The sequence below is a fragment of the Alternaria metachromatica genome, assembly GCF_023757995.1.
Source record: "Alternaria metachromatica strain BMP 0045 chromosome Unknown scaffold_51, whole genome shotgun sequence".
Lineage (NCBI taxonomy): Eukaryota > Fungi > Ascomycota > Dothideomycetes > Pleosporales > Pleosporaceae > Alternaria > Alternaria metachromatica.
In genome coordinates this window covers 56,106-79,519 of record NW_026055542.1, presented here as the reverse complement: position 1 = coordinate 79,519, position 23,414 = coordinate 56,106, and the positions used below count along the sequence as shown (strand labels likewise).

General features: G+C 52.6%; 9 protein-coding genes across 9 annotated transcripts; 5 read left to right on the top strand and 4 right to left on the bottom strand.

Moving 5' to 3' along the window:
* Window positions 1-1,550: 1,550 nt before the first annotated feature.
* J4E83_010756 (uncharacterized protein) lies at window positions 1,551-2,981 on the bottom strand (the record flags this gene model as incomplete). The annotated part of the gene is made up of 1 exon (XM_049337636.1): window positions 1,551-2,981. One exon carries the CDS (start codon window positions 2,979-2,981, stop codon window positions 1,551-1,553), a length of 1,431 nt encoding a protein of 476 aa, XP_049183259.1.
* A 240-nt stretch (window positions 2,982-3,221) lies between these two features.
* J4E83_010755 (uncharacterized protein) lies at window positions 3,222-4,365 on the bottom strand (the record flags this gene model as incomplete). The annotated part of the gene is made up of 3 exons (XM_049337635.1): window positions 3,222-3,274; window positions 3,324-3,525; window positions 3,577-4,365. 3 exons carry the CDS (start codon window positions 4,363-4,365, stop codon window positions 3,222-3,224), a joined length of 1,044 nt encoding a protein of 347 aa, XP_049183258.1.
* Window positions 4,366-5,035: 670 nt separating this feature from the next.
* J4E83_010754 (uncharacterized protein) lies at window positions 5,036-5,830 on the top strand (the record flags this gene model as incomplete). Its single annotated transcript, XM_049337634.1, has 3 exons — window positions 5,036-5,170; window positions 5,270-5,514; window positions 5,632-5,830. The coding sequence occupies 3 exons, from the start codon at window positions 5,036-5,038 to the stop codon at window positions 5,828-5,830; spliced, it is 579 nt and encodes a 192-aa protein (XP_049183257.1).
* Window positions 5,831-7,190: 1,360 nt separating this feature from the next.
* J4E83_010753 (uncharacterized protein) lies at window positions 7,191-8,470 on the top strand (the record flags this gene model as incomplete). Its single annotated transcript, XM_049337633.1, has 2 exons — window positions 7,191-7,278; window positions 7,461-8,470. 2 exons carry the CDS (start codon window positions 7,191-7,193, stop codon window positions 8,468-8,470), a joined length of 1,098 nt encoding a protein of 365 aa, XP_049183256.1.
* Window positions 8,471-13,691: 5,221 nt separating this feature from the next.
* J4E83_010752 (uncharacterized protein) lies at window positions 13,692-16,308 on the bottom strand (the record flags this gene model as incomplete). The annotated part of the gene is made up of 2 exons (XM_049337632.1): window positions 13,692-13,866; window positions 14,444-16,308. 2 exons carry the CDS (start codon window positions 16,306-16,308, stop codon window positions 13,692-13,694), a joined length of 2,040 nt encoding a protein of 679 aa, XP_049183255.1.
* A 653-nt stretch (window positions 16,309-16,961) lies between these two features.
* On the top strand, window positions 16,962-17,294 carry J4E83_010751 (uncharacterized protein; the record flags this gene model as incomplete). The annotated part of the gene is made up of 2 exons (XM_049337631.1): window positions 16,962-17,041; window positions 17,093-17,294. 2 exons carry the CDS (start codon window positions 16,962-16,964, stop codon window positions 17,292-17,294), a joined length of 282 nt encoding a protein of 93 aa, XP_049183254.1.
* Window positions 17,295-17,330: 36 nt separating this feature from the next.
* J4E83_010750 (uncharacterized protein) lies at window positions 17,331-18,959 on the bottom strand (the record flags this gene model as incomplete). The annotated part of the gene is made up of 1 exon (XM_049337630.1): window positions 17,331-18,959. The coding sequence occupies one exon, from the start codon at window positions 18,957-18,959 to the stop codon at window positions 17,331-17,333; it is 1,629 nt and encodes a 542-aa protein (XP_049183253.1).
* A 299-nt stretch (window positions 18,960-19,258) lies between these two features.
* On the top strand, window positions 19,259-20,177 carry J4E83_010749 (uncharacterized protein; the record flags this gene model as incomplete). Its single annotated transcript, XM_049337629.1, has 4 exons — window positions 19,259-19,270; window positions 19,444-19,639; window positions 19,689-20,020; window positions 20,070-20,177. The coding sequence occupies 4 exons, from the start codon at window positions 19,259-19,261 to the stop codon at window positions 20,175-20,177; spliced, it is 648 nt and encodes a 215-aa protein (XP_049183252.1).
* Window positions 20,178-20,460: 283 nt separating this feature from the next.
* J4E83_010748 (uncharacterized protein) lies at window positions 20,461-22,073 on the top strand (the record flags this gene model as incomplete). Its single annotated transcript, XM_049337628.1, has 4 exons — window positions 20,461-20,800; window positions 21,149-21,535; window positions 21,604-21,779; window positions 21,831-22,073. The coding sequence occupies 4 exons, from the start codon at window positions 20,461-20,463 to the stop codon at window positions 22,071-22,073; spliced, it is 1,146 nt and encodes a 381-aa protein (XP_049183251.1).
* Between the last annotated feature and the right edge of the window lie 1,341 nt (window positions 22,074-23,414).

Below are 23,414 nucleotides of genomic sequence, written 5' to 3'. Positions count from 1 at the left end.
CCACCTCTGCCTTGGAGGAGATCGGTAGATGGGTGGACTGCGGCAGTGTCGAGCAGCATCGCAATATCTTGGACCAATCTCAGAAACTTCGACACATTCTCAAAGACCGAGAACGACTAGCGGACCGCAAGAGCGAACTCATGGTATGCCATCAACAGTTATCGAATGTACTTAGCTTCCTTAATCGCTTGGAGGACCTTCCCAGTACTGGGGCGCTTCCAACGTATCAGGATACCACCTACTTTGATGACATCGTGTCGCGGCACAGAAGATTAACCGGCCACGCTCAACTGGGTGATGGCTCACCGAAGGCCTTCTTGGGAGACAGCAATCGAGCGACATCTTACCCAGCCAACAACACTCCGTGGCCAGCGAACCAGAAGTCGTTCTTTACCGAAGCACCATACACACAGGACGCGTCGACCATGGATGCGGTGAAGTCCACCCTACGATCGTTATGTGGACAAATGCAAGTAATGCCAGACCACCGAGACTACAAGCCATACAACTCGCGATATCAATCGCCACCCAGCCTACCAAGCAGTCCGCCCCCTACATATACATCGGCTGATCAGCGCAGTCCCCGCTCGGAAACATCGCTCGAAGATACCAAGCGTCATCTCAGTATTGATCAGCCGATCCATAGAAGCTCGCGGTCATCGCTGAGTGAAGCCTGTGATGATGCGCATATCACACTGTCAGCCCGAAAAGACACATGGAGCTATAAGTATCCAGAGAGGCATCAAGTGCCCGCAGAACTGGCAGGCGACAGTTTCATGAGTGGCACAAACTCGGATGGACCAGTGAACCCGTACGCGTTCCATTCTACCGCGCCAACTCTAGCCCCAAGACCCCATGTCCTCCAAGACAGGAAGGTTGAGACATTATCGGAGTTGTTGGGGGATGTGAGTCTGGCAGTAGAGCTGCCAGGCAGCGAACCAGCTCATACTTCGAGACATAGTCTACGGCCCAGTTCGCATACGTCTGACTATGAGTTGCCTGCGAGCCAAACATACAACACAACATTTGCTTCAGAATTACCGGCTATCTCGATACGCAGGCCCGTCATCTCGCATACGGTCAGCGAGCCGACCGCTATCGCCAATGAAACATCAGTCGCGCCGCCGAGATTCGAGCTTGATTCTGTCTTCTCCCGAACACATCCTTCTATGGCTACACGAGATCAGGCCGAGACTGGTAGGCCTTGGTCTGTGTCATCTGTCTCTTCAAGCCCACGACCACCGATGAGCAGCACTGCAACATATGTCGCTCCACTTGCACCGCAAGCAAGCCATAGCCATGAACGGCCACTATCGTCGCATACGCCACAGTCAACGACCAATACATCATCAGCGAGGATGAGACGTCAGAAGCACATGTTGGATCTACTTGATAGCATTGATAGATGAAACGACTAGTGTAATGAACTGCCCGCTGATGTTTGGTTGTAAATAATAGACCTTTTTTGTTTTTTCCATCGTCATATCAGCATGATTGTAATCTTTCCAAGCATCGTTCACCCGGTCCGGAGTCCGTGTCTCGACCTGTGATTATTTCGGATACTCTTGGGCATCCTTGTCTTCGTTTTTGGCAGAGGATTCAGCGAGAGCACGCATACTCCTTGGTGGATCGACAACAACAGTCTTTGCGGCACCATAAAAGAATGCTTTCGGAACGTCTGTGATGAGCATAACGTCAAGCGAGTCGTCACCATAACCATCAGTAATCTCCAAGCGCTCGAGATTGAGATTTTGGCAAAGCTCAAATATCGACTTGTAGTTGTCGTTGTACATGTCCACGAACGTTATTTGGCGAATCGTTTCTCTAAACAGAGCGATGAAATTGACTAGCCTCAGGTGGTCGACTTTGGTGTCTCTGAACACGAGATTCGCCACAGTGGGTAAGTCCATGGCCGATGGAAGCGGTGACTCCAAATTGTTGCCGCCGAGGGTACTGTGCTGAACCAAGCCGTCCAGAACGAGCGTATGTAATGCTGGAAAGGTGTCTCTGGTGATAGCCACGGTCAACAATGCTTGGGGTGGATTTTGCTGAAACCTATCATCGCTAAACTCGTCTCGGAGAATCAGAACCTCGACTTCGCTCGAGACCTTTTTGATGACTTGTATCGTAGTTTGCGTTGTGAAGCAATGTAATCCGTTCATCTCCGTAACGAGTTCGAGTCTCTTGGGAAGAACGATAGATTGCGCTAGGGCGCTCAGGAGGAGGCTTTGACCGATTTGAATGCCTGAGTGCTCATATGAATACCAGAAGATGCCCAAGCCCTTGGTCATTGACATCTCTCGAACGACTTCCTTGCACCTATCCGCTACTCTCCTCGCGCAGTAATGGAAGTTGACTATATTCGGCAAAGCTTCCAGACACGATAGAACGAGTTGCCAAAGCTGACTGCTCCTAACGCTATCCTGTAGTGTATGTGCAGTGCTGCCGTCATAGTCTTCGGAAGACAGCCACAGCTCCGGGTACCAGTTGAGGGCATCCTTTGTGATAGACTGAATCCTATCCAAGAGGCCAGCTTCAAATACTTCATCGAGCGTAAAAACTCGACCAGTTTCCACGTTACCAATTTCTGGCAGGAGATGCTCGGTGTAGCGAGAAGTGACAGTCAGTTTTCGAGCCCATGGGGTCAAATCCTTGCAATTCGCTAAGGCCACGAGGTTTTTCATGCTCTGCATTGAGCATAGGTCGAAGGTGGTCTCGTCGATTACTTTTGCAAAAGCGCGCCATGCGTGGTTGTAAACGGTGCGGCCCACGTACCTAAGCGCGAGGAGTTTGGAAGCGCGGGATTGCCCGCTGAGCGTTTCTTGCATACATCGTCTGTTGAGAGACACCGTTGTTTCCGTCAGTGCGGGTTGCACTCCGCGTATCGCTTCGAGCAGGATCCTTTCGAGGAGTTCAGCAGGTAGCGACTCCAGCCGGCTCGTTGCCTCTGCGTATCGAGGAGTCGACATCGTCGCGGCCATTGAAGCTGGTGTCAGTTGCGAGGTAATGTAGCTGTCAGGATGGACGGTGAGCTTGTTGAGTGCGCTGGGTGTCGAATGTAGCTCGACTGTCGAGATCGCGCGCCTGAGGGAGGCGGCCACGCCAGGTGTGACCGTACGCCTCCGCGGTGGAAGGAGCACCTCGTCGCACAAACTCACCAAGATTACACGTAGAGTTAACACATTCGATTAGCAGAAACCCGATTGATGATCAATTAACCTCTACAACCTCGCCTTGACTGCCTCAGGATCTGCGACCTGTACCATGATTTTGCCTGCAGTGGTTAGTGACTCGATTCTTCAACAGTGATTGGATGGGCTTACCAGTGTTCTTTCCCTCGAACAGTCCGACTAGCGCGTCCTCGGCCTTGTTGATGCCTCCTTGAATGATTGTCTCTTTCCTCTTCAGCTTGCCTTCTGAGAGCCACTGCGCGAGCTGCTTCCTAGCCTCGGCGTACTTGTCCGCGAAGTCAAAGACGACGAAACCTTGCATACGAATGCGCATTGAGATGATCATCATGTAGTTCTGAGCTCGGTTAGCTGGGCGCATTACAACGACTTGAGATGTTTGACATACCTTTGGCCCTTGAGGCTTCTTCTTGTTGTACTCGGAGATTGCCCCGCACATGACGAAGCGCGCGAAAGGCTTCGCTAGGGAGAGGGCAAGGTCAAGGATCTCTCCGCCTACATTGTCGAAGTACACATCAATTAGACCCTTGGTTGCAGCCCTGAACTTCTTTGCAAACTCCGGGTCCTTGTAGTTCAGCGCCTCGTCAAAGCCGAGTTCTTCCTTCAGCCATGACACTTTGCTGTCCTCACCAGCGAGACCCAGAACCTTGGCGCCCTTCAGCTTCGCGATTTGACCGACCACACTTCCAGTAGCGCCAGCTGCACCGCTAACAACGACGAAGTCTCCGGCTTTGACTTGGCCAATTTCTAGGAGTCCAAAGTAGGCGGTAAGGCCGGTCATTCCCAATACGCCCAGCGCATCGGTTGGTACAGCCCCCTCCGGCAGATCCAACGACTCAACGTGCTTCTCATTCAGCACCGAGTACTCGGACCATCCGCACATACCAGTCGCGTAGGTACCGACGGGGAATTTCTTGCTCTTACTCGCAACGATAAGGCCAATACCGCTACCACGCATGACGGCACCAATCTCAACCGGAGGAATGTAAGAACGCGTTGGGTTCAGCCAGCCGCGCATAGCCGGGTCAAGTGATAGGTAGAGTGTCTGGAAAAGTACCTCGCCATCTTTTAGTGACGATGCCGATGGAACTTCTTGCTGCTTTGGTGTGAAGGTTTTGCCGGCGACAACAGCGTCCACTGGCCGTTCGGCAAGGTGGATCGATGTATATGAAGGCATGATGATGGAGTTGATGAATTGATGGCACGCTTCGGAATGATTTGGCCGACTTTCGCGGTAGTGATTTGGGGAACGAGACGAGAAAGCAAGGTTCTTTTGAATGGAAATGGATGGTATAGGAAGTCAAAAGTAAAGACAGCTCGGTCGCGTTTGTAGTTCGTGTCCGCACAGATCATCCACAGGTGTTCTGCGGAGAAGATACCGAGGCTCGGGTGGCCGTTTCCCGATTAGGACCGCTACGAAATCCAAGGGCCGAACAAAGGAATCTCAACGGCCGTAAGAGTTACTAATCTTCATCACGCAACGGCTCATTGCGTATGTGTTCAGCGCTGACAATCTCAGACTTCCAGGCATATCTTGAGATGCTCCATAACTTGAGTAGAACTCTACTAGAGTGTCGATGGCCTGCTTCCGTGGGCGCATGTTCACGTCAACACGTCCATGAACTGGTCACCTTCTTAATATGATGATAAGTTGCGGAACAGAACTATAGACCATTCCCTACACGTGAAACGATTTCATGGAGATAAGACTTGTAGATGCGATGATTGTTAAGTTCAAGAGCAAGCGACCGCAGATGCCAAGCCACTACGAGTGTCTGACTAAGCGAATCTCGAGCTCAGCATCATCGCGAAACCCAGCGGTACCAACGACCGCCAGCAACCTCACGATGCAGTCACTACGCAGAACAGCAGTGGCTGCTGCCCGGACGAGCCGAATCTCACTCTCGCGCCAGTCGCGCCGCTTCGCACACGATGAGCACGCTCACGGCCACCCGACCCCAGCCGCCGACGAGCCCATGGGCGTATGTCAACCGCCCTTTACCCCTCCCAGACGGGCCTGGAATTCTCTCAAATGATCGCAGCACTACGCGAAGAATATTGCTGACTCAATTGGCATGTAGTATGGCTTCTTCATGACCATTGGCGTCATCCCCGTCGGAATCGCCGTATACGCCTTGTCGCGACCGGACGGCGAGAACAACGAGCCCTACATTACCCGCATGATCTCCAATGCGACGGCTGGACTACACGAGAAGTGGACTTCGCAGAACGACCACCACGTGCGCATGATCGAGCAGGCGGGTGAGGACAGGGTGCTGTTCGCGAACACACGGCCTCAGGAATACGTCGACATGAAGTTTCCCGAGTATGTATACCCGGAATGAGGCATACAGGCCTGTAGGAGGAAGCATTGGTTGCGTGGAGGCGAAGCACCACCCAGGGAAAGGACATTGATGTGGAAGTCGGAGGCTAACGAGTACAGGATCATGAACGTCGGATCGCCATACAACGTCCCCGCCGGAAGCCAAGTGCAGATGGACAAGGTTATCGAGAAGTACAAGAAGCTGGCGTACGAGGACAATGAGCGCAAGCTGGAGAAGTTGAGGAATAACGACATCTCGTCCGAGACGCCCGTGACAGGCCCAAAGACTCGCGTCAAGAAGGCGCCTGACATGTTCTAGATGGAGATGAATTTCGCTCGCTAGATGTACATACTCAAGGAATGATATCCGTTTCATTTGTAGTGTCTGTTATTGTGCTTTGACAGTCGGTCTTTGGTATTCAGTATTGTATTGTTACTCCACCATCGTTTCCTGGCCGCCCTGATTCATTGTCAGACAAAGATCCAGTCCATACGGTGGAAAGGCACATGATCGACCAAGAAACTGACTTGTCCATGACCACATCAAGCCTCAATCTACGGAAACATGTTTCAACCATAGACCACTGACGAAACCGTCTTCTTACAGGACATTTGACGTAACGCTCAGGTTCATGAATGGACGACGTCAAAAAGGCAAGACGTGGAAGTGCATTCAGTTCGCCTCTGCGCAAGTTATGATCTCCTTGTGATGCTTGAAATTTTTCTGGTCAGCGTGCTGCGCTCTTCCCTCAGCGGTTGGGTCTATTCATAGAGACAGTACCAGGCCCATCTGCATGGAGGGTGGCGGCCGTTGTTACAAGTGAAAATCACGTCCAACCATGTTACACAGTGACTCCCAACACAGTCATGCTGGGGGCGGTGAGGCTCAGCCACGTTGGTAGTGCAATGTGGGGTATACTGCCTGCGATATTGTTGTGACGGAGGGAGCAGGCAGACTTGCGGGTTACAGTAGGCTCAATACTTTGATACATGAGCATCATTGTGATGGCCGCTGGCTTCCGTGGTGGTAATTCGGTGCGAAAGGATCGAATCTTGGAGTACCAAGGACTCCCCAGTATACTCGTAAGCTTCGCAATGTCCCGGCACGAACGCGTTCATGCTGACGAGCCTAGCAGTCTTACGGTGTTTCGTGCGGGAAACGCACACGTCACGTTCCGTAGGGCAGTTGCTAGGGTTCCGCCCCACTTGACAGCGGGTTCCTGAACGGGGATCATCGCTGATTGGCGAACTGCTACACCAGCATTACCAGACCACGATGAATCCAAGCTGAAGTGAAGGGGAGGTTTGTAGGCGCTTCAAAGGGCTAGACTAGTTTTCACTGCAAAATGCATTGCTTTTGACTTGGCCGCTCCTGTTGCTCGTGATATAACGACCGTTTGGAACCTCATCCGCCCAACCTCGCCGCCTGCCAGATACCAACGAGTGAAGAACAATAGAGGTTGCTAACGATTTGTGAAGATCCGCCGGAGCACGACAAGACCATCAGCAAGGTATGAGTCCCCCTCAACCCAGTCATCTGTTGGTGGTGCGCAATCTCCGCTAGATTGCTGCAGTTGCATTCTTTTTCGTGCCTTTTCGTGGGCAGTTGCTGAGCAGCAGCACTGGATCTTAGATCTTGGTCGACGGCTCTCGAAAAACCAAAACTAATCCAGAGACAGATGTCCAGTCCTGCCGCATTGCGCACTCGAAGCATGCCGCTCCTTCCCTTTCGCAGAAGGAAGGTAGTCGCGGCCGCTACGGCTCCAGGTAAGTTAGCGCTAGGGTGGACCCCTGGCGTGCCCAAACACAGCGCATCACCCATCGTCCTGATTGACGCGCCGCATAAACATCTTTCCTGTCCGCGCTGCGCTGCACAATTGCATTGTTTGGCCCCCCGATGCCGCTTCCTGAAACGCGCCTTCACAACGTTGGATGCTAACCCTCTCAAGACTCGGCCCCATTGCTCCCCGAACTCAACTTCACCGCCCGCAAGAGGAATGACATGAACGGGTCAGCTTGGACCACCGACGACACTTCTCGCACTGCGAACGCCGCACCAGCACGCACGACCTCGACCACCACCATGCCCTCGTACACATCGCCCCGCAACGTCTCAGGCCCGCTAGCTGTCGACAAAGCCGCCATGGCTGCCGCCGCCGATGAGAACAGCCCGTGGGCCCGCCCCAACCACTACAGCACCCCCAACTCAAAGACGTCACAGTATATTGATAAGATCACACAAGAGAACGACCGCCTGCGACGAGAACTCAGGGCCGAGAAGCTCGCAAGAGAAGATGAGGCCAAGCGTTGGTCGGCTGCGCAAACCAAAGCCGAAGACTCCCGCGCCGAGCACCAACATCTCCAAGTGCTCGCCGACACCAATGCGCGAGCCATAGAGCGGAAAGACCGGAAGCTCGAAGAACTCAAGGCCACACTCGACGCCGAAATACAAAGAAGGAAGTCCGCCGAACAGCGAGCCGAAGAAGCGCTGCGGATGCTGGGCGACACACGATCCGAGACGCAACGACAGCTTTCGCAAGCATACGAGATGAGGGGCATGGCAGACACGAACCTCGAAACAGCACGAGACGGCTTCAAGCGCATCACCGACGGCTACGAGAAGAAGGTCCGCCAAATCAACGACGAGCTCAACGAGCTACGGAGAAAGCGCCTCGAAGACGCCGACAAGATCAAGCGACAAGCCATCATCAGCGACCAGCTGCAACACGAATCTTCGCGATCCACACGGGCCGAGGCTAAGCTGGTCAATCTGATGGAGGTATACAAAAAAGAGCACCGGAAAGAGATGGATGGTCTCATACAGGAAGCAGAGAGGCTGCGACGCGCACTGCCAGAGAAGGAGCGCGAGGCACAGAAACTTGTCGATTCGTTGGAACAAACCCGCGATAAGATGCGATGGGTCATGACTCAACATGAACGGCAAACTGGGGGGAAATGAACACCTCATCGCGTACTCCACAGGTCACCCAACAACCCGGTAAAGGGGGCATCGAGCGAGACGCGATATAGGACCGAGCCAGCATGCGCACCAAGCACGATCCGGCCTCTGCGGTCCCACACAATACGACTATAATGACCAAGCTTTGTTTCCTGGGCTAAATGGCAATCTGTAATATATTTGGATATGGCGTTGAGGTTTGGCATACATCACCACATATGCTGGGATGAATAGGCGTTTATTGGGGATCGTAGTCAGGCTTGACATTCTGACATTGCACGCGCCGGACACTGTTCGGCTGTTTTCCGATCCAGCTATCTCACTTAATTCATCCGTGTATTTGCATGTCACACAGTGCTAATCAGTCATACTTCCATCTCTATTGCTAACACTCAAATCGTGAACGGGTCACTTCAACAGGCTGCGATTGATTATGCCGTCGCCCGCCGTTGCGTCAGCCGCTGCCCACTCTTGGCCGCTCTTTCCTGGACCCTGACTCGCCAAGCAAAGCTCCATCGGCCCCTTCCACGCTCAGCTCTGATTACATCACATTCGAAAACTTCGTCACGGCTCGAGATGGCGCCATCACGTCAATTCCACAGGAACTCAGAATATCGTGGGTGCGCTACAATATTTACGGACTCTCACAATTGTCGGCGACCTGCACTTCACGAATCGCTCTTTCACTCTACAGTGTTCACTGAGGGCATGACGGTAAGAGTAGCCACATCCAAAATAGGCACTCGCTGATCACCAAGTTGACACACGTAGATTGAGCTCGAGTCCACCGCTCACACCAGCACTAAGCCACATGGAACCGTCTGAGTTGATTACAGATCCACCAATCCAAGTACAAGTACAACGTTACTGGACAACAATTGAAAATGCAGACAAACAACCCCCAAACGCAAGATGCGGAAGTCACTCTAAGCGCGCCATGACGACCGCCGGAAAGTACGCGAAGGCTCAAGTTCGGAAGTTACGTTCGTCCTGCACGGTGATCAGTCAATGTCACAGCGTCGCCTCAGTGTATACTCACTGTGATGTAGCATCCGTCTAGTTGACGGGAGTACCGCACTGAATGCAGCACTTTCCAGGGATAACCCAGACCGTGTCTCCACGCTCGAGACAGGCAGGGCAGCGACGACCGGGTACCTATAACGATCAGTGGACGCCAAAGCAATGATCGCTTTCGACTCACCGGCATAGTGACGATGCCTTCAGCGTCATTCATACAAGGAATGGCTACTCTGTCGATGGGCGTGTGCATCCAGATGACGCTTCTGGGTAGGTGCCGGTGTTGGAGTTGCATCTTGGACGACATGGTTGAAGCGAATGACAGTGACGATCTAGAAGAGACAGGCGGGCAAAATACGACTGCAGGATTGAAGGAATGTGAAGCGACACTGAAGAATCAAGGTGAACAGATCGAGTACCTCTCATCTAGGCCAGAGACGCGTCTTTATACATTCTCAACTTCCCGAACGGCTTCGGTACACCAGGATTCTCTATCGCTAGCGTAACCCTTGTGCTTCGCAGTGCGCTTGTAGCGCCCGCTCGCATCAGTCTGCAGTTTTCCGAATTCAAGGAGACGACTCTCTCTCGTGCCTGTGACCTGCACGATGTGCATGGGGCGTCGCACACTTTCAACGAGAGCAGATCAGAAAATGCCTGCGCCATGTCTATCCACCTGCCTGGGAGCATATGGACAGGTACATGTCAACCAGTATCCCGGGGACGCTAAACTTCCAGATCGTCTACCTAACCGCAAGTCGCTTTAGAGGCTGCCAACGGCTGTATACACTGGTGCCACAAAGATTTGGACTGCGGAACCAATACCGGTACGCAAGGAGCTCAGCTGCATATTGTGATGGATCATTTTGACGCTGACGACGAAGAGATGCGTTCCGCATGAGGTGTCCTTCATCAATATGCGATGAAACAGCACTGTCCCCATCACACCAACTCGGAATCGCCAAGCTACTTTGAGATCATTCGGTCAGAACTCAATGGCACCACTATGGTTTGCTACCCTATCTTTGCTGGATAGTGTACGTGCGTGTCACGGCACCGTCAGTTTCGCTGAGCCTCGTCGCTTTTTCATTTTGTCAAGTTCGGCGCTAACGAAGCCACGATTATCTACAAGCCCTGTAACATGCAGCCGCAAGCAAACTTACGCCCTGTCCCCGCCTTTCTGCACAGTCTAGGCTTTCGATGCTTTTGCAGCCTTGCATGAGCCAAACCGTTTGGCGATACAACCCGCGACCCGCCGCCCGTTTGGACTGCGATCGCCGTTTCGCTTCTTAGCTCATACCGATAGCCGTCCTTCCGTGGTATGACCATCTACAACTGTCGTACGTTCACAGCGGATGTCAATTCGAGCTGTCCAATCTCAAGCGTCTGAAAGATGCAGCCAAGCCACGAGATCGCGATCAGAGATAATGGCTTGTCGTTTGTACTATACCAATCTTTCAAACCCCGGTCCCTATCTTCCTCAGATTGAGGATGCGTTCCAAGCTCTCGTGTGCGGTGCAATATAGTCACGAGTCGAAACTTTCGATCGACCAATCATGACTATCCTACTGACATCGCCGAGCTTCCTCTACTTGTGGATCATCACTTGGTCTGTTGTCGATGGGACTAACACGTCTGACTCAAGCACTACTACACCTGAGGTATACTTCTCGATGAAGCACCGGTGTTATAACCAGCGAAACGCAGCAGTTTCCTTTGCCTCTTACCCAGGCTTTTCTCATGCCAATCCTCCGGATATTGGAAGGGTGTCGGCAACAGTGCCTTTGCTAAGCTCTTTGTCCTCGCGCCCACGTTTCCGACTCAGACCCTGATGAACTGCTTTGAAAGCCGTGGCACAGCGCTCAGTCCGATCTCGGCTGCATGCTTTGCGCCGCAGCTGAAACGGAGTAGGCATTCTCTGTCTCGTTTCTTCGTGCAGCACCCGTGGCTAAACGTTCTCTCCCGACAGCGACTCTTTACTCCCGAACACTACACCGCTCCTTCACGTACCGATGCTTGGCATCGCTGGTCAAACCCTTTCGGCAACAGGTAGACAGTACGAATTCGAAACCCAGTTCCTTCAAGCAACGGTACAAATTACGGGCGTTGGAAATGCTACGTCATTATTGTCGACCCGACAACTCACACGAAGATGCGAGGGTATTATCCACCATTAGTCTGGCGCTAATCTGTGTACTGCATCCCCCAGACTAAGGGGCCGTTCCGTCCGCTTACCGTGTCGAATAAACCCGCGTGGTAACAATGGCACTGTCATGCTTCTTTCAGCAAGTGAGCTATCGGGCAAAATTACTCTGTCATGGTCATGCGATAGCTGTATTCATCAAAGCTACCACGAATTCGGATTAACCAGGGTACACAATTGTGAAGACTTGCCCGGATCCAGACATACTGTTACCTCCGGGAAAATGAACCATATGGTGCTAAGTACCCACTAAGACTGTCGAAGCACGTTCGATAGTCCCCAGCGATTTTGCTCTCTAGTCGTACACCGGGCTCGAGAGACCGCCTCAGCAGAATTAGTCTTTGGTCAAACGCTGAGAGTAAGAGTATCTCGCAGCATGCCGGGTCTGATCCGTGAGGCCCACCCGTCACTCTCATCACCGAGCGATAGCTGTCAGTCGCTTCACTTCGCGAGCTAGCTACTCACATCATACTTCGCCGCTCGGTGCTCACTTTTGATCTGGTGCACGCGCTACACCGATGAATTCAGAAAAGTTCCCAACCCAACTAAGGCTCTTGTAGCATCCGCTCGGCACGGCTTGCTCGTATCCAGCTCATCACTACAGGTTGAATCACGTCTGAACTGGGCATTCCATACACCACCGATGAGCAGCCGACGATGGCTACAAATGGAGCCATCTGCAAAGCCCATGACCTCCGTTCCCGTCGATCGGCAACATTGAATATGTTCCAGCACCAGTATCCACGACTGGCCAAATGCATCCGCGTCCCGCTCAAACAACCAACAAGGTACTTTTTGCATGATGCAAGACACCCAAGAGGTACAGCCTCAACGCCACGCGGAGTGAGTTTCAACATCTTCGTCACACAGCATCGGCCGAGGTACGTACCGCCAGCAAATTCTGATTACCTCCCTCATTTCTTACCACCAGCCATCCGATTACACCCGCGCAACAGGTCTGCGGCACTTGATTGGGACCCATTTGCATCGTGGGACAACGTTTCTTTGTAACCATCGTGAGAAATGACATCGCACCAATATCACAGTATCTTCGTCAAAGACTCGACTCAACCACGCCAGGCTCGACGCCAATCTGCATGGGGAAATCCGTAGTGCAGCGACACACCGAGCTGGTGGGTGTAGCGACACACCCGGGAGATAATCCCCAGCCAGGCAACATGCACGGTACCGCCACAGAGCCGCATAAGGTCGGAAAGGTGGCCGTTGGTGATCATCAGCCTTGCCCTCCGATTTCAGTCACACTGCAGGCGTCGCTTTTGTCTGCCTCGAGGAGATGTGTCCAGGCAACTGCCGTGTCAACAGTCGCAGTGTCGTACACACCGCGGCTGTCGCTCGGGTGATGCTGCCGCGTGGGACGAGGTGATGTCAACACTTTCAGCTAAGCCTTTGTGCTTGCTGGTGCGAACTGATCCTGTGTTCCTCGAGCCGGTAGCCCTTCCTGACCCATTCCACGAAGCCGATAGGCGTTGGTTTCTGCGCGCATTTGCTGACACTTGGGCGAACACTATACCCCGAAACTGCCGACATCAACTCATCAAAGGCTGGATGCGAAGAAACTGAATCGTGTTGCACGCCATGCGGATGCTTTCGTAAGAGATTCAGGATACATGTTCTTCTTATGATGTATAAATGCATAGTAAATTGAGTGGGTACCGCACAGTGTATCACCCACACACACCCCCGAGACAACAAACAGTAAACTCCAAGACGGAGCATCGGTCACCGTCATAACGACGCAAGCCTTCTCCTCAGCCCACCACCCCGCTTATGCTTCTCACCCCACAACTTATGAACAAAATGCTGAGGCCGCAACAAACTCTCATGATCAAACTGGTTCCCACGCTGCACCCGCGCGCCTCTCGGCAACAACTAAAGCACAGCATTAGCCACAACAGCGCACCTAGTAAAGTGTGTACCAGCTCCAAGGAAACAAGAACATAGGTCGGTAAGTAGTAGCGGTCAGGAATAACAGATATAGTTGATTCAAGCCGTACTGACCGTCTTCGTGATGCGGACCAATAGCACACCCTTGGTGATGACACCGTTTGAGTCGTAGAGATGCAGCATGCGGAGGCCGGTCTGCAGGCGGTCGAGGCGGAAGCATGCCCAGCCGGCTAGGTCATCCTTGCCGAAGCGCTCTTTGTCTATGACTTTGAATCTGAGAGGAAGAGGTTAGCACGGACATGGTCAGTCAACGAATGGGATATCGAGCAATGGCGTGTCGAAGGGATGCATCGCGCCCACGTTCAGTTGCACACAGCAAAGCTACTCTCACTGCGAATTGAAGCGGTTATGAGACGGCCGATGGACGGAAGACACAACAGTATACCGCCTTGGCACTGCAGCGGCCCCATAGCTCGACGCTGAAACCCGATTCTTTGGATCAGACGCAGAGTCATGCGGTGTCATCGAAGAAACGACGAGGCGCTGGCGCTGGAACAGCGTGAACGGGAATAACGGCGATCTGCAGGTGCAGTGATCCCGACCCTCATTCAACAGCCGTGTCACGACTGCTCACTCGGAATCTCTCTTTCAACGTTTTCCATACAGCGTAACAGCGCGTATGCAGCGGAATGATGCAATGTCACCCGACCGGACCCCATGACCGCCATTCTACCACCTCTCTTGGTAGACCGGCAGAAGCATCCGTGGGTAGGTGCGAGGCTGATGCTTGAGGCTCTCATGGCGACCTGCATGTGCCTGACACGTAGCGAAAGAAAAGAGATGAGACTCACCTGACAAATGTCAATTCCTCCGTAACACCAGGAACATTGACGAACTTGACCATTTCACCACCGAAATCGGGGTTCGTGGTCCTTGCCTTCTCAGTCTCCTTCTTCAGGTCGGGGTCGATGGTCTTCGTGCCTTTGCCATCACCGGGCACATGTTCGGAGTTGCGCTCTTCGTGCGACTCAACATGCAGCTCGACCTTGACATAAGGCTTGAGATCCTTTGGATCGTCTTCATCGGGCGGCAGAGGAATGTCTTGTCCTGCGAAGAACTCAATGCTTAGATTGAGGTCGTGATGAGTTATCGCGGTCTTCTGTGTCGCTGCTTGGCTCGTGCTGCGGTAGCCTTCTGGTTTGAGAACCCATCCGGCGGTACCTGCGAACATGGCTTCGTTTTGCATCATACCGCCGTCCCAGCGTTGCCAGTTCAGCGCTACTATCTGCACGCCTGCGCGCCAGAAGACGGAAGGGTTCAAGTTCGTTGATGTCAACCGCGTGCCTTTGGGGTATGCGCGCATGAAGAAATGTTTGTTGTGTTCGAAGAGTCGGACGGGGTCGTTCTCGTGAACTTCCATCAGTGTGCCTTCTGACAAAGAGAACACGTGGGTAGGAACCTTCGCTTCTGGAGCATCGAGAGTCTTGTACGAGTACCCTCCTAAGTAAACGCCCAATCGTGATAGCGCTTCAATAACCTTGGGTTTCGGCGCTGGAGGGTTGTTCTCGCCATCTGGTGCAGCTTCTTTAGAGTCGTCCGAAGCCGCAGACTCGGTACTCATGGTATGTTGTAGCTGGGGTGCTGCCGCTGGCGCGGCAAGCGTCGTAGGCTGTGGTTCAGTCGCAGCTGGTTTCAGATGTCCACGCTTGACTTTCACCAAGATCTTATTCTCCAGGTCCTTCAAGGTGGGTAGTTGAGCTTCGTGCAGACCCTGCGATGGATCGAGAGGTAACTCAAGTAGCAGACCTTTCCAATACTCGTTCATGATCTCGACCATGATCTCCTGTTGTTCTGGACCAGTGTGTACTTCGAGACTGACAATCAAGGGCAGGTTCGACGTAGCAAATGCGTAGTCCCTAATGACAGCACACACAGCGCGAAACGTCATTGGTTTGGTCATAGTGTAACCGTGGAATACCCTAGGCTCGGCTCTCGATGTGTAGGAAGCGGAATGCCAGGGCTGAACCTTGTTGGCGTCCTCTTGAGGCGACTCTGATGTCTCTTGTTCTTCCTCCTCTGATTTGTCCTTGCTGCCAAACTTCTGGGCCAGCCTTTGACGAATGCTTAGACCGGACTTTGATTTCTTCTTGTCTTTTCTTGCATCATTTGATCCGGGGTTGCCCCTCGCAGCTTCCTCGTCAGAGCTGGAGTCGGAAAGCTCGTCTCCGTCCCAGACATCGACCTCAACGCAGCGACATCCTCGCATCAGGACGTTCTTGTAGGCATCAATGCTGGCGTCGCTTGACAGCTGGTTGCCGGTAAGGTATGTGTTGTGGCTCGAGGAGATGAAGTAGTTGGAGATGGGATGCGACTCGTCGACTGGTTGCGCAGGCTTCAAGACGCTTGCTGAGCCCGACATGAAGTAGTTGGCGAAGCTGGAGAATGACCCGTCGGCCAGAAGCTCAGCATTCTGCCCGGAGCATTCCTGCTCTTCAGCCAGCCACTGTTGTTGACCTTTCTTTGTCGTCAAGTCGTAGTGCGTTGTGGTCTGGTCGTATAGCTTCTTGAGGTGTTGCGTAAGCAGCGGTGATAAGGCATCGACCTTGCGAGCTGCAGCAGAGGCAGATGCTGTACCACCGCCTGCTTGAAGTTCTGGGTTGTCGGCCTTGGGCGTACCCAGCTTGCGGTCCTTGTCTTCGTCTTTGCCGGGCAACATCTTGTGATGATATTACGGATACAGTGGGGTCGAAGAGAGAGTGAAGTCAGGAGGAGCGGCGGAAGGGTTGATAGGCGGCAGCAAAGTGCAGAGTGGCAGCGGTGTATGATCCTTGACGCGTACGCGTGCCTGAGTAATGGCTGAATCTAGGCAGCTCAGCTGGCTCTGAGGTGTCAGTAATCCCTTCCCGATTGCGCAATTGGTTGATGGGCAGGTATAGTTAACATACATGCAATACGCATCAAAGATATGCGCAACTCAGTTTCGCGACTACAAAGCCTTTGTGGGGTGGTAGCGGGATCTAATTGTGAAGGTATGAGGGGTGCGGGCCGCGACGTTGACGCGGGCGCAATAGCCTCATGGTCAGCTCGTGCCTGCCTTGGCTTGCCGCATCGGCGTTTGATCATCCAATTGGTGGAGCACATGCATCGCTAATACCTGCTGGAGCTTGACACGCAACTTCCGACGTTTGCTGCATGCGCAAGGTGAATGAATGGGGGCTGCCCTGTTTGCGGCGCTGAGTGAAAGGGGTCTAGCTCTGACATGTGCCTATGCAGCCTCGCCAAGCCCATCGACGTCACTCAGGGTCCAGCATGGCCAAAGATATCATCGAACGATGAGCACTGACATTCTTGACGCAAATAACATTCACAATGGTCAAGTCACGGAAAGAAGCAGAGAGCGAAGTTCGGTCTTGGGGATTCGACCATGTGTTTACGTGGACCGATAGCCCGTGAGTATACAATGGCTCTACTACAGTGCATGTAGACTAACTTCCTCATAGCAATGCGCACTACTCGCCACACAAGCACAGCGGGAAGACGACACATCTCGTACTCAATGGCTCTATAACGTACACATACCCTGATGACCCCGACGCGACAAAGGAAACAATAGGTCCCGGCGCTAGATGGGATGTCGATGCGAACAAGGTGCACGAAGTATGGGTAGGGAACCAAGGTTGTACATATGTCATTGGAGAATAAACTATCGAAGCACTGCGATCATGTCCATTCAGCATCTTAGCCCAAGAACCCATGCTGTCCCAAGTATTTGATGGCATCGAGTGCCAATTGGTCTGCCTTGACCAGCTCTTGCTCAACCATGCGCTCGTACAATCCCTGCAGCTTTGTTTCCTTGGGAGGATGTTGATACTTGCATTTTCGGAGATAAGGGCATTTCCCGTTGCGCTTCCAATTGCTACAGACACTCGTTTCCTTCTTTGCGGCGACTGGTGCCCGCGGGGGAGGAGGAACCCGAATGACTGGTGGAGCAATCTTTGAAGATGTGGGTTCTGGCGCTTCGTCGCTGTCGTCTGAGTCGGACTCTTCTTCCTCTTCCTCTTCTTCGGAACTTGATACCACAGATGACTCTGATAATACTGAGCTTTCGGCCTCAGACTCTGTCTCGCTCTCGTATCCTAGACCCAGATCCACCACGCTCGGCGCAGATTGCTTCTTTATCATGCTCTCGTGGAGTTTCTTCCGTAAAGCCGCGAGCTCTTCTTGTCTGCGATTCTCGGCATCCCGTTTTGCGCCGTCTTCCTTCTTAATCGTATTTTCCTGCCTCCTTTCGCGTGGCATCGGTTGCTGAATCTGGTCGCCGACGTGGTGCTCTCTCGGGGGCTTGCCGCTCACTCTGCGCAAAAAGTCTATCTCGGCTGCTCGTTTCCTCGCAGCTTCCTCTGCCTTCTCCACGATCCTCTTTTGTGTAGGGAAATTCCGTCTTCTGTCCTTGATCCATGCAGCGACCTCAGCTCCTGTTTGAATGCTAATCATCTCTCCTCCATGCTCGAACGCGAAGCCTCCGCCTTTGAGCTTCTCCGTATACGCGGCTTCTTCGTCAATGTCCTCTTCATCGCTACTCTCATCAGGAACTGGCTGCTTCGAGAGCCCTAGATTGACCTTGCGCTTCTTGTTGTCAGGTCGCACCACAGGAGGTGGAGGCAAGGAGAAGCCGAAGCTGGGCACCTGTGGGGGTACGGCGGCCTTGGCCCTAGGTGGCTTCGAACTTGGCTGCGATTGGTTTCGCTGCTGTTGTGCGTTGCTGCTTCGGTCGTTCAGTTTTCTCTTCTGACCAGCGTGTTGAGGCGGCGAGTATTGAGGGCTTGGTTGGTACTGATGGGACTGTGGTGACTGGGGCAAGGGGACGTTGCCTGTGCTTGTCATATGGTTGGCGTATGCTGCCATCGACTGTACACCCGCGGGTGTCGACATATAGGACATGACCTGGGCGAGAGCGTTGGGGTCGTACTGCTGCTGTGTCGCGCCATATGTTTGCGCGCCGCCGGCAAAGGACGAGTTGTTGTAGTCATTCGGGGAGGCAGTGTTGGGCGGCGCATTCGTCTGATGTTGTCCGTTGCCGGCATTGTAACCTCCCCTGTTATTTGCGCCGCCTCTGTTGTTCTGATAGCCTCCTCGTTGGCCTCCTCTGCCGCGCGCATCTCCACGACCGCGATTCTGCCCATGACCCCCTCTTGGATTGCCTCCAGAGCTATTGAAGCCCTCTCCACGATTCTGGTTGCCGCCTCTCCCGCGACCCCTATCACCACCTCCTCGGGCAGCGCCGCCCCGTTGACTCGCGTATGGTTGCTCGCTGGATGTAGCCTTCGGCGGCGGCGGAGGCGGAGGAGGAAATCTGAAGGACGACATTGTGGTGGTAGAAAGTTCGTGTTGCGCGCGAACAAAAGTGCTAAGACATTAGGTACAATAGTTACAAGAAGCGAATGATGGTAGGCTGAAAATCGCGAAAACGCTGGAATGGCTGTTGCAGGACATGCGACGCGCCTCGGGAGTCCGCAAATCCCAAAAGTTCCTTATCGATACCACTAGCGCAGCGCTAGTGGTCACCCAGAGGACTCTCACCATCAACTCCATTGTCTATATCCACCATGTCCAGGTAGCCACCGATTCTCTGCTCTTATACCCATGAAGCCTCCAAAGCTGCGATCATGTTCATACTTGTAAGTTGCTCCCAAATCCGTTGTCGTCTTCATCGCCTACGCGCTTTCGCGCTGCGCGTCAGAAAATTTGAGCGGAAGAGAAAGACGGGACTTGACTATGACTACGCGTAAGGCTCAGTCACCGGGGATCGCGTCGTGCGCATATTGTGGATCTTGTACTGATTTTTGCATAGACCACGATTCAAGACTTGATACAAATCAAGCCGCAGGACTTCGAGAAGCCTAGCGCACAAGCTATCAAAGATGTAGTCAACGACAAGTACAGCAACAGGATCGTTCCTGGTATTGGCCTTTGCCTTTGCATGTGGGATCTCATCTCAGCGACCGAAGGTCTGATCGGTCACGGGACTGGACTTGTCAACGTCAACAGTCAGTAATGTCGCGCCGCTCTCAAGATATCCACTTACATTAGCCACAGTCGAATTTCGTATGACCGTCTTCCGCCCTTTCCGTGGCGAAATCATCTACGGACGGATCAAGTCATCCAACGAAGAAGGCATCATTCTTGACCTGGAATTCACGTCGGAAGTCTTCGTTCCCTACCAAAATTTACCAGAGAACTCATCCTTCTCCAAAGCTGAGATGGTGTGGATCTGGAACTCTGAAGGCACAGAACTTTTCTTCGATAAGGGCGAGCCAGTTCTATTCAGGGTAGAGCATGAAGAGTGGTACGATCAAAGGCCGACCATTATAGAAAAGGATGAGAAGGGCGAGATCATCGAAGAGAGACCGACGGCATGGAAGATTATCGTGAGTCATGTGCAATCGGGTTTGAGACAATGTCTAATGTGAGGTCCAGGGCTCCATGGCTCAACCTGGTCTTGGTCCCACCTTATGGTGGGCTGAAGGCGGAGAAGAGGAAGAGGGCGAGGAAGGCGATGTCGAAATGGAGGGCGCCGAGGAATGATTGCTTCCAGCCAGCGAATATATGCCGCTTGCCGAAATACCCAGTCACAACACGCACCCAGCTCGATCCGTCGGTTTACTTGCATTCCGTATCTTTAGGGTCCAGGCAGAGCTTCGCGGTGCGCGTCATTACTACCATCATCGTCTCATTTCCCGAACCTTCTGCATGTTTGTTGACTTCTGGGTTGCTTTGACTGATTGAACTTGTCTGCTAGATAAATTCCAACCCTGTAACCTACGCAAGATAACCATCTACTCACTCAATCCAGCGATCATCAGCACGAATGGCGACCTTCAACCACGACAAGATTGGTGTGTACATCATGGCTCTTAAAGACAAGTACCATCTATCGGATGCCTCAAGAAACTCCCCTGGTATGACGGTGGACGCCGAGCTCCTGGAAGCCAGAGGATCTGCACTGTTCAATACGATCCAACTGTGTACGGCAATCTCACACGGCTGCAGCGCTGATTCGGTGAGGAAATATCTGGAGCACTATCGCAACGACAAGGAGGAATTCCAAGAGATAGTCGATCTGTCTACGCCCGCCCTCTACTACGCCATTGGAAGGAACTCGCCTGAGCTGATCAACGTCCTTCTGGATTATGGTTTCAATCCAGAGGGTTGCACTGACACGACGCACTTCATTCCGGCGCTTGCTTTTGCGGTCATCCATGGTCATATCCACTTACTGGACACGGCCGCGATGGTAAAGCTCTTACTTGCGGGTGGCGCTGATCCCAAGACGATACCTCAGGATATGTGGCGAAACTATCTGCAGAGACCTTCGGAGACCTGGTCATCTCAGGAAGAACATGAGACTTCATCCCTTACATGGTGCGATGCGTCCGTTCGCACTACATTAGTCCGCGGGCTCAACCTCAGTCAGCGGTATTACTTGCACCGAGCCAATTTGTGCAAGCCCTTCACAGTCAGAGAGAATCAGAAAGCCTAGCTGCATCAGGCAAAAGGTCTCATGAACCTCACCTACCATATCATTGGCCAACTCCCCGTACTACACGACATGCAGCAGCGCATAGCCAACCAATTGGACTCGAATCAGGAATCTCCAGACCCGTTTGTCATGTTGTTTGCCGGCCCTCCAGGACATGGCAAAACGGAGCTCGCTGGACAATTTCGAGACCTGCTATGCGTCAAACATATAAGCATTTCGTGCGCACAAATTATGTCCGATACCCAACTCCTCCGCTCACATCAAGGCTATGAACGCTCAAGTGATGGTTCACAACTCAACAACCCTCTGTCGCATCGTCGTAGTGAATGCTCGGTCGTATTTCTCGATGAGTTCGACAAGACTACGCAAGAAGTTCGCGATTCGCTACTCGCGATCATGGAAGGTTAGCGAACGATGCAGCGATTACTTGATTCGTCAAAATGCTAACATGAACAACAGGTAAATATACAGACCGTAGAACGAATCGGGAAGTCGACTGCTCAAAGACGATCTGGATACTGGGTGACGAAGCCATCAAGACGTACTACAACCGAGAGCTCGCGCATTTGACGGATGACCACAAGCAAGAGGCGGATCTCGTGCCTCTCGTAGACGAGCTCATGGACCTGTTCAAAGGACGCTGGGGAGTAAGGAACTTCGTCTGTGTAAGACGACGCCTACATTGCTAAGTTCAGCAGGACGCATTCGAATCTCGTGTCGACAAGGTAGTTCCCTTCTTCCCGTTTTCACTCGGCGAGCAAGCTGTCGTAGCGCACAAGCTCCTTCTGAGCAGCGCACCAAAAGTCCGTAAAGACATCGACTACCGCCACGAAGTCAAGCGACACATGAGCCACTGCCATGTCAGCTTCCAGCACGACGGTGAGCTCTGTATTCATCTAGCAAAGAAAGTTACACTCCCAGGGTTAGAGCACGCGGACTGAAAAGATAGGCCAGGAATGTGGAGATCGCGGCGCGCCAGGTATACAATGCCATTCCTGATCGTGTGGACGAGTCGCTGAATGAGGGTCCTTTGGAGAGGCTGGAGGTCAAGCTCACGCCAAAAGGCGACGGAAAGCACGGGGTAGGGGTCGTTCGGAAGCGGGATGAATAATGAGGGCGCAAGGAATTCATGCTTGACTCATGGATATTTAGCAGCGATCAGCGAAGTAATGAAGCGTGTCAGTTAGAGGTAGCACTAACCTCAACAAGTAGATGGTCTCATAACAAAACATCTCTAGGGTAACGCGAGCGTTTATGCATCATCAGACAAACCCGGTATTATAAGCGATCGCGCGCACGTCAACCAATAGAAAAATTAAACAGGCCTGCAGTCTAAATCGACATAATAGCATACAAGCAGGTCACCTAGCATTGGGGTAGGCTCTGGATCTGTTCAGCTTTTTTCTTGTATAAGGTGCGCGTGCTCAAGTGCATAGTGAATAGCCTGATCTCGATTGAGCTTAGTCAACCACGTCAACATGCTTCTTGACTGTGCCACCTTCCCAGGATGCGGAAGTCACACCCCGCACTTCAGACGCTCAGTTCTCTACATCATACTCTGCATCTACCTACCCGTACTTCACAATCATCAAGAAGATCTAATAATGATTCGATTCTATACGAAATGAAAGCGAAAGTGGCAGGGCTATTACACTTTCGATCGACAGACTCAGATAAGACGACTGCAGCCGACGACAGCTTGGAATGCAAGGGTAATTGTCGTCTCCTTGGAAGACGATTTTACGAATACCGACATCCCCCTCCTCCTCCATCTCCTCCATCTCCTCAACCTCCCAAAGCTCGCAACCCTTTCCACTACCATTACTTGCCCCCGGGCTGCATCCGTCTGCTCACTCCCTCACCCAGACAGACCAACGACGGCTACCATTGGAAGATACACCTCTTTCACTTCGAAGCGTTCTTCAGAAGCTTCGAGTATGATGCGCTATCTTATGTCTGGGGCACTGATTCGGAACTTCTTGACATCAGTCTGAACGGACGTATTGCGAAAGTGCACCGCAATTTATATAATGCTCTACCTTATCTTGCTCGCCGCGGAGGATGCAAAACCATGCGACCGATCTGGATCGACGCGATTTGTATCAACCAAGCGGACCCTGGAGAGAAGATGAGTCAGATTCGGTTGATGAATCACGTTTACCAGAATGCGAGTAGAGTCTGGATATGGCTCGGGACTTCGCAGCACCAAGAGCGCATCCCTGCCGCTATCTGCTTTCTTGAGAATTTGCGCGATGTAAAGTCCAGCCAACCGCACAGGGACA